Source organism: Mus caroli, unplaced genomic scaffold, assembly GCF_978045245.1.
Source record: "Mus caroli unplaced genomic scaffold, Mus_caroli_1 scaffold_6, whole genome shotgun sequence".
Classification (NCBI taxonomy): domain Eukaryota; kingdom Metazoa; phylum Chordata; class Mammalia; order Rodentia; family Muridae; genus Mus; species Mus caroli.
Genome location: NW_028227261.1, coordinates 15,913,179 through 15,930,256, shown reverse-complemented (window position 1 = coordinate 15,930,256; position 17,078 = coordinate 15,913,179). Strand labels below are relative to the sequence as shown.

At 48.2% G+C, this 17,078-nt stretch overlaps 1 protein-coding gene across 1 annotated transcript in view; it reads right to left on the bottom strand.

The window, feature by feature from the left end:
* Positions 1-14,343, bottom strand: part of Dnajc16 (DnaJ heat shock protein family (Hsp40) member C16) — a 31,310-nt gene extending 16,967 nt beyond the window's left edge. The window contains exons 1-5 of the mRNA XM_021160548.2: positions 14,190-14,343; positions 12,501-12,685; positions 8,283-8,349; positions 6,365-6,698; positions 226-410 (exon numbers count right to left, since the gene is read on the bottom strand). Coding sequence (XP_021016207.1) covers positions 226-410; positions 6,365-6,698; positions 8,283-8,349; positions 12,501-12,667 — 753 coding nt within the window. The 5' untranslated portion in view covers positions 12,668-12,685; positions 14,190-14,343. The remainder of the gene's footprint in view (positions 1-225; positions 411-6,364; positions 6,699-8,282; positions 8,350-12,500; positions 12,686-14,189) is intronic.
* Between the last annotated feature and the right edge of the window lie 2,735 nt (positions 14,344-17,078).

The window sequence follows — 17,078 nt, the reverse complement described above, 5'->3', positions numbered from 1 at the left end:
GTTTAGTAAACAGGACTGTGGCTTCAGGTCAGATTCCCGTGATGTCTAGAGCCTGTGAGCGGTTCCTAACGGCAGTGTACTCTTTCCAGCTCTGTATCCTGCTTTGGCTGCCAGCCTCCTCAGGCTTCTTGAACTACTTGGTGTAATGAAGTGGTAGGGTCTTGGCTGCCCAGAGCGAAGCCTGGGAGGTTCCGGCTGGCAGCTCCACTCTCCGGGGACACTCACCTTCTCTACCAAGTTTCCTGGAAGAAGACCCTCCACGAACTGCCGTAGGTTTTCATGGAGCACTGCGTTGTGGAAGAAGGTGATTTTCCCATTGACGATCCCTAGGATGGAGGGGGTGCTGTGTGCTCCCAGGTGATGGGCCAGGCGTCTTTCGTACCCAGCATGGACGACACCAATCCCCACACCTGCAAAGCATGGAAGAGCTCCGTGAAGCCTCCTGAGATTCAGGCAGGAAGGAGTGCTGACAAGTCCTTTGCAGTGGAAAATGAAACCCAACTGGGTTGGAATACATATTTTTCCTAATAGCTTGTTTAGCTTTCTTGCACTGTTAGAATTCTAGATTGGCCAGTTTTTCTATAGAACAAATATTTGCAAACCTGAATATCTCTTATGCCTGTTATTCCTAATTTTGGGAACAAGTGATGAGGAAATTAAAAGAGAAAAAAAGCGGGCCAGAGAAATGGTGCAGTGAGTGAAGGAGCTTGCTCTAAGGCCTGGGTCCATGCTTGGAGCTCCCAGGATATAAAAGAGAACTGTTTGTCCTCTGACCTTTGTACACTTTTTTTTTTTTTTAAAGATTTTACTTTTTTTTTTTTTTTTCAAGACAGGGTTTCTCTGTATAGCCCCGGCTGTCCTGGAACTCACTCTGTAGACCAGGCTGGCCTCAAACTCAGAAATCCGCCTGCCTCTGCCTCCCCAGTGCTGGGATTAAAGGCGTGCGCCACCACTGGCCGGCTTAAGATTTTACTTATTTAATGTGTGTGAGTACACTGTCACAGTCCTCAGACACACCAGAAGAGGGCAACGAATCCCATTACAGATGGTTGTGAGCCACCATGTGGTTGCTGGGACTTGAACTCAGGACCTCTGGAAGAGCAGTCAGTGCTCTTAACCACTGAGTCATCTCTCCAGCCCCCTTTGTACACTTGTGTACACACACACAGAGTAAATACAAAAAGGAGAGAGCAATCTGGATACAATGTTCCTACCCATAAACAAGCATGTATGAATAACCTAAGAGGCCAATGATTTGGTGACAGTCTCTCTCTCTCTCTCTCTCTCCATATATATATATTACATTACTTTATTGACATACTGAAAATACAAATGTTGTACCCAGAGGAAGGCTCAGTGAGTAAATGTGCTTGCTGTACAAGATGGATCACTGGGTTTGAGCCCTGGAGCTCATGGAAATGTGGAAGAAGAGAATCAACTCTACAGAGCTGTCTGCTGACCTCCACATGCTTGCTATTGTAATGTGCATCCCCCTCCAGCAACCCTACACACACACAACACAACACAACACAATACAGTTTGGGGGGCTGGAGAGAAGGTCAAGCGTTAAGAGCACCGGCTCCACTGGGATCAGGGTTCACGTGGTGACTCACAGCTATCTCTAACTCCATTTCCGGAAAATCAGACACCCGTCCTCCTTGACCTTCTCAGGCACCGCACACACGTGATGCAGAGGTGCATTTGTTGGACTAGGCATGTGGCACACCCCTTTAATCTCAGCACTAGGAGGCGGAGGTAGGGAGAGCTCAGTGAGTTTGGGGCCAGCCTGGTCTACATTATCAAGTTCCATGCCAGTCAAGGCTACTCTGTCTTAGTCACTGTCCTACTGCTGTGAAGAGACACCATGACCACAGCAACTCTTATAAAAGAAGGTATTCAACTGGGGCTGCTTACAGTTTCAGAGGTTTAGTCCATTGTAATCATGGCAGGTTCATGGCAGCAGCAGACAGAAGTGGTGCTGGAGAACAGGCTGAGAGTTTTACAATGGAGTCTGCAGGCAGCAGGAAGAGACAGCCCTGGGGCCTGGCTTGGGCTTCTGAAACCTCCACCCCCAGTGACAGATTTCTTCCAACAAAACCACACCTACTGTAACAAGGCCACACCTCTTAATCCTTCTCAAGTATTGACATTCTCTCATGACTAAGCACGCCTATGGGCAGCATTCTTACTCAAAACACCACAACCTGTCTCAAACAGCAAAACCCAGACACACATTCAGGCAAAATACCTATTCACAAAACAAAACGAAACAAAACAAAATTTTCTTTTCTTCTCTTCTCTTTTCTCCTCCTCTTCTTCTTCTTCCTCCTCCTCCACTTTCTTTTGGTTGAGACAGGGCCTCACTGTACAACCTGGGCTGGCTTGAAATTTTATAATGTAGACCAAGGTGGCCTCACACTGTTAGAGATCTACCTGCCTTTGCCTCATGAGTGCTGGGTCTAGAAGTGCGCACCATCAGCATGGCTACAGAATCTTTACAAAGTACCAGAAGGGGCCAGGAGATGGCTTAGTGAGTAAAAAGCTTGCTACACAGGCCTAAAGACTCGGGTTCAGCTCCAAGTGTGCGTCTGTAATCTCAGTGTTTCCATGGAGAGACGGGAGGCAGAGAATCACCCAGAACTCTGTGGGCCAGCTATCCCTGAGTACCTTGCCTTAAAACTAGGTGTGAAACAAGAATTGAGTCCCAACCTTTGTTCTCTGACCTCCACACATGTGCTCTGGCATTCCCTGTACATGATATACACAAACACAGTTTATAAAGTGAGCACACTCCAGTTAGCATCATTCAAGAACATAGACAGTAGAGCCCTGTGGGTAGCTTGGCGCCCATCTGCTCACTCCTTGAATGTGTGTGTATGAGGACACGTGCAGTGAAGTAGGTGACCTGACCTGGCATTTCTTTTTTCACTTAATACTGGGTCTCCTCTTGTTCTTCCATTTAACTGGTATGTCTGCAGGGCCAGCTTATACCCTAAGCATGAGGTTAACAGCCAACACGGAGAAGTGTTTGGGTCTGGTAGGCTTGAAAGTGTTGAGCTCCTGACACTGGACTCCCAGTCTCCTCTCACAGAAGCTCCAATGCTGCCTTTGACATTCCAAATATGGCAGCTCCATTCCTCCTATTCCACAGTCCAAACGACAGACAGCCACCCTCTCTCGTCCCTCACACCCACATCCAATCTGGCAGCAAGCCTCCTGGTTCTCTCTTCAGAAGACGCCAGTGCAGCAGCCTTTACCTCTCTCACAGTCCTCCTCCTCCTCCTCCTTCTCCTCCCACCTCACTACGTAGCCAAGGATAACCCTGAATGCCCTGATCCTCTTGCCTCTGGCCCAGGTGCCTGGAGCACACACAGGGTACACCTCGGCACACAGCTTCTTCATGCTTCTTGGCTGGCGACTGCAGTGGCCTCCTAAGTGGTCTTTCTTGTCTCAGTCTGTTCTTCACATAGGGCCAGACTGTTCCTTCTAAATGAATCGCACTACTCTGATCAACCCTGTAAAGAAGTACTCACTCCACTTGGGATGAAACCACAGTCCACAAAAAGGACAGCAGGACTCTGTGATGTGGCCCCTGCTCCTGTCTCCCTTTTTCTTGCTCCTCATACTTAGCTTGTTCTGGCCCCAGCATTCTTGGTCATCTGTGATGATGCAAGAATGCTCCAGTTTTGGGGTCTTGGCTTGGCCCTGGCTATCCTGGAACTCTCTCTGTAGACCAGGCTGGCCTTGAACCCACAGAGATCTACCTGCCTCTGTCTCCTGAGTGCTGGGATTAAAGGTGTGAACCACTACCCAGCTAACCAATTCTTTCTTACACAATGAAGCTGTGCAGAAGACAGAAAGAAGGCATCTGCTTTCCTAGTGTCACATTTGACACTTTACCACTCTACCTGTGTGTGCGTGTGCGCGTACTCGTGCATGTGTACTGTGTGGTGTACATACGTGTGTGTGCTAACCAACACTTGCACACGAGGATGCTAGAGGTTAACACTGGGAGTCTTTCCTAAAGCTTCCCACCCAATTATGTATTGTTACCGTTGTTGTACACACATGTGCATCTTCATGAGGGCCCCATGGAACGAATGTGGAGATAAAAGGACAGCTTTTTCTGGGTGTGGTGGCACAAGCAGGCAGATTTCTGTGAGTTTGAGACCAGTCTGATCTAGATGGCAAGTTTCAGGACAGTCAGGGCTACATAGACAGGTCCTGTCTCATTAATACAAACAACCACAAAAACAGAGACAATCAAAGCCTGAGTTCAAATCCCCTCCCTTCCAACCCCCAGTTGTTTGTGGTCTCTCAGACCAAGCCCTCCAATACCGTTGGTATTGAGCCTCCCTTATCCTGACAGGAGCGATGGGTTGTTTTGGCTATGGTAACAGACCACCACACACCATGCCAACTTCTCATCTTAAAGTTCTGAGTCAAGGAGTCCAGTTTATCCTACAGGATTGAGTCATGGTGTCAGCAGGACTGGCTTCCTCTGTAAGCTGCAGGGACAGTCCATCTGGACCCTTTCCAGCTCCTGGTGACTGCCTGCATCTCTGACCTTGTGGGCCCTCCTCTGTGTTCACATTTTTCTGACTTCTGCTGTCAACCTGATGATCAGAGTTCCATGCCCAGAAACCACAGGTGGAAGGAGAGAACGAAGTTATCCTCTGACCTCCATGTGTACTCACACAGATACACACACATGTGCAACATGAAAGTGTAAGCTATGAAATGCAGTGTGCCTGCCCTTGGTCCTAAAGTGCACAGAGGTTTAGCATCGCACTGCTCCAGATCAGTTTTCCCTACACTCTACCACAGCACAAGGCAGAGCTGTCTCATGACCAGAAGCTCTTGAGTCAGTGACTTCTCCTCAACCCCGATCTCTCGAGCATTATACACCGAGAGCAAACACCTTCCCACTGCCTTTGCTCCACTGCACGGCAAAGCTCCCAGCTTATTCCAAGGGCAGCTGTATCCAGGTTCAGGGACACATTTGGCCAAAGCCAAGTACCCTCCTGCTTCTGCACTGCACACCAAAGACTTATTTGGAACAAATGGCCCAACAATTGCCAGAAGTCTACTCCTTTTAGAGAACTAAGGAGAAGAGCCAGGTATACCTGGATGTGCCTTTGAGAATGTAGAGTCTGGATAGCTCAGTGGGTAAAAGCACTTCTTTTTTTGTTTTTTTTTTTAAATATTTTTTTTATTATGTATTTTCCTCAATTACATTTCCAATGCTATCCCAAAAGTCCCCCATACCCTCCCCCCCACTACCCTACCCACCCACTCCCACTTTTTGGCCCTGGCGTTCCCCTGTACTGGGGCATATAAAGTTTGCATGTCCAATGGGCCTCTCTTTCCAGTGATGGCCGACTAGACCATCTTTTGATACCTATGCAGCTAGAATCAAGAGCTCTGGGGTACTGGTTAGTTCATAATGTTGTTCCACCTATAGGGTTGCAGATCCCTTTAGCTCCTTGGGTACTTTCTCTAGCTCCTCCATTGGGAGCCCTGTGATCCATCCAATAGCTGACTGTGAGCATCCACTGATGTGTTTGCTAGGCCCCGAGCACTTCTTGCTCTTGCAGAGGATCTGGGTTCAATTCCCAGGACCCACTTGGTGGCTCACAACCTCTGTAACTCCAGTTCCAGGGGATCCTATACCTTCTTCTGACCTTCTCAGGCACTAGCCATCTGAATGGTGTATAGACATGCATGTAGGCAAAACATCCATACACATTTAAAAAGGAAAGAAAAGGAAGAATAGCTTAATACACCTCTTCTCTCCATAAACACCCCTTGAAAATCAATCACGGCCGGGCGTGGTAGCGCACACCTTTATTCCCAGCACTCGGGAGGCAGAGGCAGGCAGATTTCTGAGCTCGAGGCCAGCCTGGTCTACAGAGTGAGTTCCAGGACAGCCAGGGTTACACAGAGAAACCCTGTCTCGATAAACCAAAAAAAACAAAATAAAACAAAAAAAAAAAAGAAAATCAATCACTATGAACTTGGGGCAAGAAAACACAGCGATTGTCCCCTTTCCCCAGTGCCACATTGATTTAAGAGTGACCGGCTGCAGCCACGCCTCTGTGGTTAAGAGAGCACTTGCTGCTCTTGCAGAAGACCTGGGTCAGTTCTCAGCACCCACAGAGCAGCTTAAAACCACCTCTATCTCCAGCTCCTGGGGACGAACGCTCTCTTCTGGTCTCCATGGGCACCGCTTGCATGCAGTGATGCACATATATGTATTTCTGTACATACATGTGGGTGAATACTCATATACACAAAACACCTACATCTTAGAAAGAAAAGAGGGTCACCTTCTGTTTAAGTGTGTCCTAATGGAACACCTTACCCAGTCCTTCCAGTTCCTGGACCACCTCCTTCCAGACAGGCTCGATATGGATACAGCTGAAGCACCAGTCTGACGTGATCTTGATGAGGTAGGGTCTTCTGAAGCTCTCGGGAAGCACCTCATTCACGTAGTGTGAGAAGTGCAGCAAGTACTTCTCATCGCCCGAGTCCCGCCGCTCCGAATTGAAGGGGAAGTGGAAAAAGGACTCATCAAAATAGAAGTTCTCGTGGAAATGGCGGAAGCGGTGTTCGCGTTGCTGCTTCTGGTAGCCTTGGTTCTCACCGGCATCACCATAGTGGTCGTAGTTTGTCCTCTTTTCCTCATTGGACAGAATCTGTAAGGAAGAAGAGATGGAGTCCAAAGGGCGAGGCAGGTGGCTTACCAAAGGACTCTCCTTCCTCAGTCTTGTCTTTCAGGACTGAGGACTGAAGCCAGGCCTTGTGCACACTTGGCAAACCCTTAACCACTGAGCCACACCCGAACCCTAAGTGGCTTTCCTGTAAGCAACCTGAAAGATGGAAGTATGTTTCTCAGAAATGTATAGCAGGGACGCTAAGTTCAACCTCCAGCAAGGCTGGGGGCTGGGGAGGAAGGGAAGGAGACTGACTAAGATCTGACCATTCCTAAATCCACATGGCAGGGGAGCCAACTCATGCAAGTTTCCTCTGAGGTCTACATGAGTGTTGTGGCACCTGTAAGCCCAGAAAATACACACATACACAGAGTGAATAAGTTCATCTCAAACTCCCTAACAGAGACGTTAAAACTCCCAGAGTTTATTTGGTGAGATCGTCACCCTCATGTTGACATTAAAGCTGTCAACCATCCCAGTAAACATCAGATAAGATCTGACATATGACATCACCAGGATCCACCATAGAACATTACCCTGGCTGCACCACTGGAGAGAGAATCATTTGGACCAAGGAACGCTAACCATGAACATCAGTAGGTGAGCAATGTGTAGTCTAGGGCCTTAAGCACGAGCTGACTTCAGCTCTCCCGTTGATGCTTATTTCATGTCGGTCAGGACACAGGGGTGGAGGTCAGTTCTCTCCTTCCACCACAAGGGCCTACACAGGTCCTTGGGCTGGCCAGCAGGTGCCCTTACTCACTGAGCCATCTCACCACCGACTTTGCCTTATTGAAATCTAGCTTTGAAGACTAAAATTCAATCATGGTCTTAGGGTGATGAGTCACGGTCTGCTGAAACACAGCATTACGACAACTCAGGCAGCCAGGCACCCACTGCTTATGTGTATTCTAGGCCGTGCTACTTAAGCTGACATGTTGGAGACTTACCACAAGTCTTGTGTTTTGGTTATCTGTAACCTTGTGTGACCAGGCAAACTGGTGTGAGATTCTTTAAGCTGTGTCTCTACAGTCAGGACAGACAATCTGTCTGGGTAAGTGCACAATTCTTAGTAAAGCTTTCAAAGTGGGCTGGGTTTTCCAGGAGCGACAATGTTCTGGCACTTGCTTTGACATGCTGGAGGGGGCAGAGATATTTTCTCTAACATTATGAAGAAACTGGGGCTGCCTGTGGACACTGTGCCCCGCTGAGCTGATGTCACAGAACTCACCAGCTCTGGCCTGCTTTCCCTTTATCTTGCTTTGTGTATGCATTTGTACTTCTGTCTGCATGTATGTGAGCTCAGGTGCTGGTGGAGATCCAAGGCCAAGGTGTGCTCAGTCACCCTCCACCTTATTCTTTGAGGCAGAGTTGAGCTCTCAGATAAGGCTGGTCTAGCTAGGCAGCTTGACCGGGGAGCCTTTCTCAGCACTGATGCAGGGGGTTCTGCAGATCCCAACACTGCACCTCCCGCGTGCATGGCCGAGGTACTGAGCCATCTCCCAGCCCCCTCCCCCATCTTCTAGGAGCAAATCATGCAGTACTGAAGTGGCGGATGGTGCGTACCTCGTATGCCTTGCTGATCTGAATGAACCTGTCCTCGGCTCCAGGGTCTTTGTTTTTGTCAGGATGCCTGAAACAGAGACAGAAGCCAGTGAGGATGTTTTGGACGGCCATTTTATAACCTTACACACACAGCTCTCAGCATCAGAAGTGAAGGTTATCTGCTTAGGATCTTCCTTGAAATAAATGGTAGAAACAATCAGACGACCATATGCGTCACACGACCATAAAAAAAAAAAAATCACCTCTACCGCAGGCAATTTCCTCTCAAGTGCTCCAGCTGGGCACATCAGAGAACACCACAGCATGCTACTGAGGAGAGGTGACATGTGCCCCCTCATCCTTTTCCCAGGCATGACTCACTCCTGCTGTCCCCAGGCAGGAGTGCTCCCTCTTGGTGTCAGGCTCTTCCTGTAGGTGCTTGGCTTGGTTTTCCTGAACGCAGGTAGTGGATGTGGGCAAAGTTGCAGCGTGAGGGGATGGTCACACTCCCTATGCCTGCTGCTCACTCTTAGGTCAGAATCCAGTGTTTGCCCTGCCCTGCTGACCCAACTCTGCCTCTGACTGGTTACTTTTCCCTACATGTGGGTAACGACTTCAAGCCATGGGCAAGCCGTGAGAAGGCTGAGAGTCCTCGCAAGGCTATTTCAGCTAGCCTACTAGCTGGCACTTGCTGATTCTACAAGAAGCATTTTATTCTGCATTTTTTCATGTTTATAGCCATGTTATCTTTGGGAAATAAGTCTGTTTTTTGAGATGGGGTCTCAGGTACCCAGGCTGGCTTTAGACTCCAGTGCTTCCTGTCTCTGCCCCAAGTATGGCGCTGCAGGTCTGCACCTCCTTCCGCTGGCAGCTTTGGGAATTTTCCGGAGAGCCGGGCGAGCTCCATTTGCTTCCTTGCCGCCCCTAAACTGAAATCAGATTTTCACAGACTTTCAATGGTCCTGGTCTCAAGAGACTGTGACTATTTGACCCAAAAGCTCAGTAGCTAGCTCAGGCCGGCTTCACACTCCTCCTCACCCCCTGCCTCTGCACTGTAAGGGCTGGGACGGCAGGCCTGCCCTACTATGCCCAGCCCCACTTACTCTTTGCTGTTGTTTTGAGGCAGGTCCCACCATGTGGCCCTGGATGTCCTGAATCTCTCTGTGTGGATGAAATTGGCCTCAAACGCACGAGATCTTCCTGCCTCTGCCCCAGAGTACTGGGACTAAAGGTGTGTGCCACTGAGCCTCACCCCATTTACATTCCATATAATCACTTATGCCAACCTCAGGAAATTTCTTCTAGCAAACACTCTGGGAAGAAAACAATTCACAGGGAAGTAGAAAACACCGACAACACACACACCAAATCTGCTGAAGTAAAAAAAAAAAAATCTACAAATCACTAAACTCATCCAAGCAGGAACACTGAGTGGGCTTTATCCCCTATTCTACTCTAAAACCAAGGAACTTCAAATGGCTTGAACTTGGATATCACCCTGCCCTTAACCACCGAATCCTTGCCATAAACGTCAGTAAGGTTAAAAAACAAACGTCAGGTATGCACACCGAATACAGCAGGACTTAAGGGAACGGGAAGGCAGCCCAAAGTATGCTCCTGACTGACTAAAATATAAGCTGTCACTATTCAAACTCAGGTTAAGGATGAGTGGATCAAGGGTGCACACCTGCAGATGATGACTGCAATCAGGAGCTGCGCAGGGCAGGAAGGGAGGAGGGGCTTCGCAGCAGACCAAGACAGACCAAGGTCGGTGGCAGCTGGGTACGACAGGTTAGCTGCGAACTAGCTGAGACCTCTCCAAGTTGCAAATACTTGGAGAAGGGAAGTCCAGCCCTAGGTGAGTACCCTCCAATACTGTGTTCAGAGAATGAAGTAGATTCATGAGCTGCCTTATGCCGGGCAAACTTTCCATTTCATGTGAAGAAAATACTGTATATGGGCTCAACTGACTATCAGCATGACCTCTAAAGGAATAAAAATGAAGATGCAAAGAAGTAATTTTTCTCAGCTCAGAGTGAGCAGGGCTGATGTGCTCTGCCTGAGCAAACCATGCTACACCCAGTCTGCTTCTCCTAAGGGGCCTTGGTACTCTGCTAACACAGATGGCAAACCCATGGATTTTGTGTGCGAGAAATACAGTTTTCCTGACAGGAAAAAAAAAAAAGTCACTTCCCATGGTTTCAGCAGGCATTCTTTGGGGAGGTCTAAGAAACACTCAGGAAAGCACTTGAGAAAATACGGTCCAAGTGCTAACCATTTCCCCCTGTTATGCCTCACTCCGGATGTCAAGCAGGACTATAATGCCACTTTCAATGTTACTATGAAACCATCCAGAGGGGACACAGACTAAAGTGAGTGAGCAAACACTGCCTGGGCCCAAACAGTAGAAAACAGTAAGACAGCACACACGTGCAAGTGAATACAAAGTCAATGCACAAAGCCAGCACTGTTCATTTGTACGGTCATGAATTACTCCAGCAGAGACTCCAACAGGAAGATGAGGGCATTTAGCCAACAGCTGAACACCTCTTAAAACTTGAGACAAAGGTCAAAGCTGTCCACTGCAGGAGGCCCGCATCCTGAGCTTCCATTCTAGATACCTTGTCCAAAGAAGGCTGTTAGTTATGAACTAACCACAGACTGTTGTTTTAAGTACAGAGAGGCAGGGACCTGAAATATTACTGAAAGCCAATTTGGCAGAGAACTTCTGGAAAGAGGCCATGCATTATTCGACATGGTATTTTCAGCATCCAACTCTAGATTCCTCAAGATATGAATGTAGCCCCAAATATTATCCATAACGTTCTTCATAGCTTTTACCTTTACCACAGTTAGTTTAAAATCAAGCTAAATCTGCTCATTGAGGAAAAATATTGTCAGCCAGAGCCAGGCAAGGTTACAGATTCTCTGCATGAGGCAACTTTATGGCTGCCCTACTTGACACTACTTCTTGCTCAAGCACTCACCAGCTCACTTGTACTCATTGACTGCAAAGTCAAGTGCCAGCAGGAACTGGCTGATGGTGTGGGAACAAACTGTGGGCGTGAGGGGCAATGCACGGTGCCCACCTCTGCGATCTGACTTCCCATGTGTAAATCAGGTTGAAACATCTCTTTCAAGGGCTCGTCAAAGGAGTACAATGAGACACACAGAACCTGGAGGTGAACGGGCAGCAGGCACTCGATAATGGTCCTCCTGCTAGGCTCTCTGCAGCTTCCAACGCCTGTCTGCCTTTGTCTGAAGCTGCCCTGGGGGAAGTCGGCCTAAAGCAAGTTTACCTCTCACTGTTCCCTAGATGTTACAACCCTGATAACAACAGGTGAAATTGTGGCTGCTCTCAGGAGCACTCCTAGCACTGCAGAGGCAGGGGGATCTCTGTGAGTTCAGGGCCAGTCTGCTCTACATAGTGAGTTCTAGGCCAGGCAGGGCTACATGCTAAGACTTCTGCCTCAAAAAGTTCTGGTAATTCTCTTAAGGTGTCTTTAAAAATACAATACACTTGCTTCTTGACTCTATTAAATTGGAGGGCAAAAGTACGTATTCTAAACATTTTAAAAGCTTAGAGATTTAGAAAATAAAACGAGAATAAAGCTATTTGTTCCCTGTAGCATTTATACTCATAAAGAATTGCTTTCTAGGGGCTGGAGGGATGGCTCGGTGGTTAAGAGAGCACTTGCTGCTCTTCCAGAGGACCAAGGTTTGGTTCCAGTACCCACGTCAAGCAATTCCCGACTCCCCGTAACTCCATCTCCAGTGTGTTCAGCAGGCTCTTTTGAGATATACACATAATTAAAAATAAAATATTACCAAAAAGACCCAAGTCAAAAAAGCTGGGTGGTGGCACACACACCTTTAATCTCAGCACTTGGGAGGCAGAGATGGGCAAATCTCTGAGTTCAAAGTCAGTCTGGTCTACATACAAAGTGAGTTCCAGAACAGCCAGAGCTACACAGAGACGCCCTCCCCTTGCCCCCGCCCCAACATACACACACAAACTCTCTCACACACAAAGGAAAAATATGTTTAAGAACCAGAAATCCTCTACATAGCACACGAGGGCCGCTCACCGCCTTGCTTCCGTATTTGCTCTAGCCTCAATACTTTAGGCAGTTCTACAAATACACTCAACACAGAGACAGACAAGTCACCCTCTTTGAGGCTTCAGCCACCTGCTGACTGCCTAGCGGACGTTAAACTTCCGTTCTTGGGTTCACCTACCATTCCCGAGCGAGCTTCTTATATGCCTTTTTAATGTCAGCCTGACTGGCTGTGCGGCTGACCCCTAGGACTCTGTATGGGTCAAAATCCAACGCAGACAGGCTTTGCAGGATCAGAACCAGAACCATCAAGAATCGCCAGGACACGCCCAACCTTTTCAATTCCATCTCTCTTCCTTCCCAGAGCTGAAATGATTAAGAGGTAGTTTTAAGTTCAAGAGACAGGAACTTGAATGGTCATGCTTTTTAAGGTAGGGAATAAAGATGTTCAAATGAGAGCTAAACACGAGATTTTTTTTTTAAAGGGAATGTGTCAATCTAGTTGACCCTATCTTTAAGACAAAAAAGACCACTATTTTTGAATATCACACACAAGAACTATTATGAATTAAAAAAAAAAAGACAAGTCAGAATAAATTAGAAAAGTCCTTTTAAAATTACTGGAAATGAATGCTCTGAAACAAGTGGTGACTATGAGAATATATTTAGGATATCCAGGAGAGGATATCTCAAATGCACCATTTCATCTTTCATAATAATAAACTTAAAATAACTGGCTTCAGAGTAGTTGAGAACGGGTCAAATTAGCTCACAAACTCATCATGATTTCTCATGTACTAAATTACATTCTGGGATCATTGTGGCATTTCTGGACACTAAATAGACATAAAAGTAAAACACCTTAAAATAACTGTGCAGTAATATTCAGAAGTCTGCTATTATTAAGAATCCAGCTTCTCATCTAAAGAGAACAGGAAAGACTAGAAGAATAGGCACGGCTTTCAAATGTTTTCACTACAACTCAGCTGAGGGGTGGAACTCAGTGTGGGTTTTGGAATAATCCTGGCTGGTTGATAAGGAGATAGCATGGACCTGGAGATACACACACTCACACAGGGGGCTGTGATCTTTTATACCATACCCTGGTTTTATGGGTCACATTTATCTTGACCTCACAGTGTTTAGTAAGGTTCTGTGGCTGACACCTTACTCAGGGGGGTTGATTTTGACAAGTGCAAGCCATAAACCCTGCCTGGGAGTCTTTATAAACAGTTGACCACTGTTTAGAACTGCACACATGCTAAGTAAAGTCCACAAGCAAGCCAGTTCCTATTTCTCTTTTAAGACAGCCTGTTCTGAGGTACTGGCTAAACTCACCCAGATTGGGGATCAGATTGTGGGGGAGGGGGGCTGTCCATCACCATTCTAGGACCTAAACCTGTGTTCTTGCTGATAGGGTGTGACTAAACACCAGCACCTAGCAGGATCTTTATGGGGGTGGGGTACAGTAAAGTGGGTAAGGGGTTTACTAAGCAGAATCCACAGGCAGGGTGGGTGAAGTGTCTGCTGCGGGAGTGGGTGAGGTGGGGACAATTTTTGGCTGACGTTCTCCAGCTCCAGGGGGCCGGCCACAGGACTGGGGACGCGCTGGCCAACAGGTAGCCCTCGGCGTCCCCAAGCGCAGGCGGCGGAGGTTCCCCAGACGCTCCGCAGGACCAAGTCCCGACTCGGGCGCCCTCCCGGGTCGCGACCTTCCGGGAGGCGGCCCCCTCCCCCGCCGCCCCGGTTCCTGTCGGCTCCCGGGTCCCCCCGGGGCCCAGCGCGGGCTGAGGACGCGGAGGATCTGACGGGAGATCCCCCAGCCTGCAAGGCCCCGCCGCGCTCGCGCGTCAAGCCGGGAAGGAGTTACCGGGAAAGGGCACCGGCCCAACCGGCCGCAGCGTCCGTGCTCCAGTGAATCCGCCGGGGCCGGCGCTTCCAGTCCACACCAGAGCACCTGGGGAGGGGAAGGAGGCGGGGCCCAGGCCCGGGGCAGTCACGTGTCACTTAAAGACCCCACGCCTGCGATGCGCGCACAGACCGGTTTAGGCCACACACGCGATGAACCTATTTTGGCCTTGACGGTCACCGTAGGCACGTGGATCAGGCGCCGTTGCTATAGGAACGGAGAGCGCTCTCTGGCTGGGTCTGAAAGCTTGCTCTTGACCAGCGAGGCCAGAACGTGCCTTCTAGCGAGGCGGAGTCGCTATGCATCACGGGATACCAGGAAGACCTCCCGAAACCGGGGAGGGGTTTCCACTGGTTGCCAGAAGATGGCCCACATCTAGCAACTGTTGCTAGGACGGGGACGCAGTCGCTGGTCCCAGTTTACTTTGACCCTATTCATAGAATCCTAGAGCGTCAGCGTTTGAGGCGACCTTAGGGATTCTTCCTAGTTCAACCTCTTCATATACTGAAGTTCGGAGAGGGCCAAAGACTTGCCCGAAGCTTAGAATCCAAGGCTCCAAGTTCAGTACATCGACCCAAGGATGTTCTAGACTGGGATTTAGACAAGAATTGAGGGAAAGCCGGGCGTGGTGGCGCACGCTGTAATCCCAGCACTTGGGAGGCAGAGGCAGGCGGATTTCTGAGTTCGAGGCCAGCCTGGTCTACAAAGTGAGTTCCAGGACAGCCAGGACTGTACAGAGAAACTCTGTCTCGAAACAAACAAACAAACAAACAAACAAAAGAACTGATGGAAGAGGGCGTGGTGAATAAGGCTGACTTTTTTTTTGTGTGTGTGCCCGTGACCAAGGGCTCTTGATGTATTTTCTATTCCATGCCTCGTGTTGAGTGAGTTCTTATGTAATTGGTTTCTAAAACACTTACCTACTAGCATGCTGTTTTTGTTGTTTGCTTTTGAGACAGGGTCTCACCGTGTAATTCTCGCTGGCCTGGAATTTACTAGGTGAACCAGGGTGGTCTCAAACTCAGGAGATCTGCCTGCTTCTGCCTCCTCAAAGAGTGCCGGGATTAAAAGCCTACACTACCATGCCTGACTCTCTCTTTTATACATTTATTGCATATCGTTGTTCTTCGGGCTCTTTCAGGTAGAGCTCTTTCAGGTAAGCTCCTGCAGGTAGAGTCTCACACTTTTCTTGTTCAGCATTGTATCACTGTCTGCACAGACCTTGGTTTGTACAAGCTGCCAGTAAATATTTGAATAGTTAGTTGCAAAATGAATAAAAAATGAAACTAAAGCCTATCGTCGTTCCCTCCCTCCCCCGCCCCCAATGTGGGCAATAAAGCGAGGGCCTCGTGTATGCTAGGCCAATGCTCTGTCGCAGAGCTGTATATCAGTCTGTGCCTAAGGCTTTGCTGCTCAAGTGACCTATACTATACACAGTTGTTTTGGATTGATTTTCTGCACCGGCACCAGCAGACCAATGTGTACTCACTCATGTTTATTTTTACCAAGCTGAAACTAGGTTATTTAACCGTCTGAGAAATCAGGTGGCAGGGATAACTGCCAAATCCCCAAACAAGTCAGTTTTAGCCAACGTGGTGTATCTCCTTTACTTTGGGGCAACTAACCCCCTTTGAGTTTCTCGTTACTGCTTTCCCCAGATTTCCTGTTTGTAAATTCACCCCAGGTGCTTCTCCGAGTGTGCATCCTATTTTATGGAAGGAAGTGTTGCCTGATGCCCAAATCAGGAAACAAGTGTTATATTATCTTTTGACATATTCCAAGGTGGATTCTTGGCTAAGAGTCTATTCTGGTTCTGGTCAAGCTGTGAGATCCCTGACACATGTCTACAGCTGTCATCAAGGAATAACTATATCCCTGTCAGGAATGTGGCAGGGATGATAACATAAGGCTAGCAGAGAGAATAGCGTAAGGGGCTAGCACAATGCCCAATTACTTTTTTAAAAATGTGTTTATTTAGTTAACACATATATGAGCACTCTGTCTTCATGCACAGAGGGAATCAGATCCCATTACAGATGGTTGTAAGGCTTGGGATTTGAACTCAGGACCTCTGGAAGAACAGCTGGTCCTCTTTACCACTGAATCATCTATCTCTTCAAACCTTGTTCAATTACATTTTTTTTAAAGATTTATTTATTTATTAAATGTAAGTACACTGTAGCTGTCTTCAGACATCAGAAGAGGGTGTCATTTCTCAATACAGATGGTTGTGAACCACCATATGGTTGCTGGGATTTGAACTCATGACCTTCACAAGAGCAGTTGGTGTTCTTAACCGCTGAGCCATCTCTCCAGCCCGTTCAATTACTTAAGTCGTGGAAATAAGTGGTACAAAACTGAGAGAACATAGGATTAGATTCCTGGCAGTTTCTCTGGGGGAGGTGCTGAGGAGGGAAAGAGAGCGAGATCTAACCCTTGAGCTTGGTTATATTGAGGGCACGACAGCAGGCAGCAAGAGGTTTTACTAGCCACAGCGTTAGAAAGCCACAGCCAGCAAGGGACTTGAAAGATCTAGGACAAATGTCTAGACGTGGTTTTCTTCCCTTTTCTCTCGTGACCCTTTAAGTATCTGTAGAAGTAGGGTCACTGTCAATTTTGGTAGAGCAATCGCCATGCGAGGGGAAAAGGTCCAACTACCGCTAAGCAGAGCCAGCAAACGGGCGCAAGTTAGCAAGGCCTGAAACCCTAGGGGTGTCCTAGGGGAGAGTCTGGGATGCAAAGGAGGGCTTCGGGGCGGGGCGAAGGAACTCGGTAGGGCGGGATTGCTGGTCTACCAGGCGAGGAGGGGCGAGTCCTAGGGGAGAAGCGTTATCTTGTGAGGCATGTCTT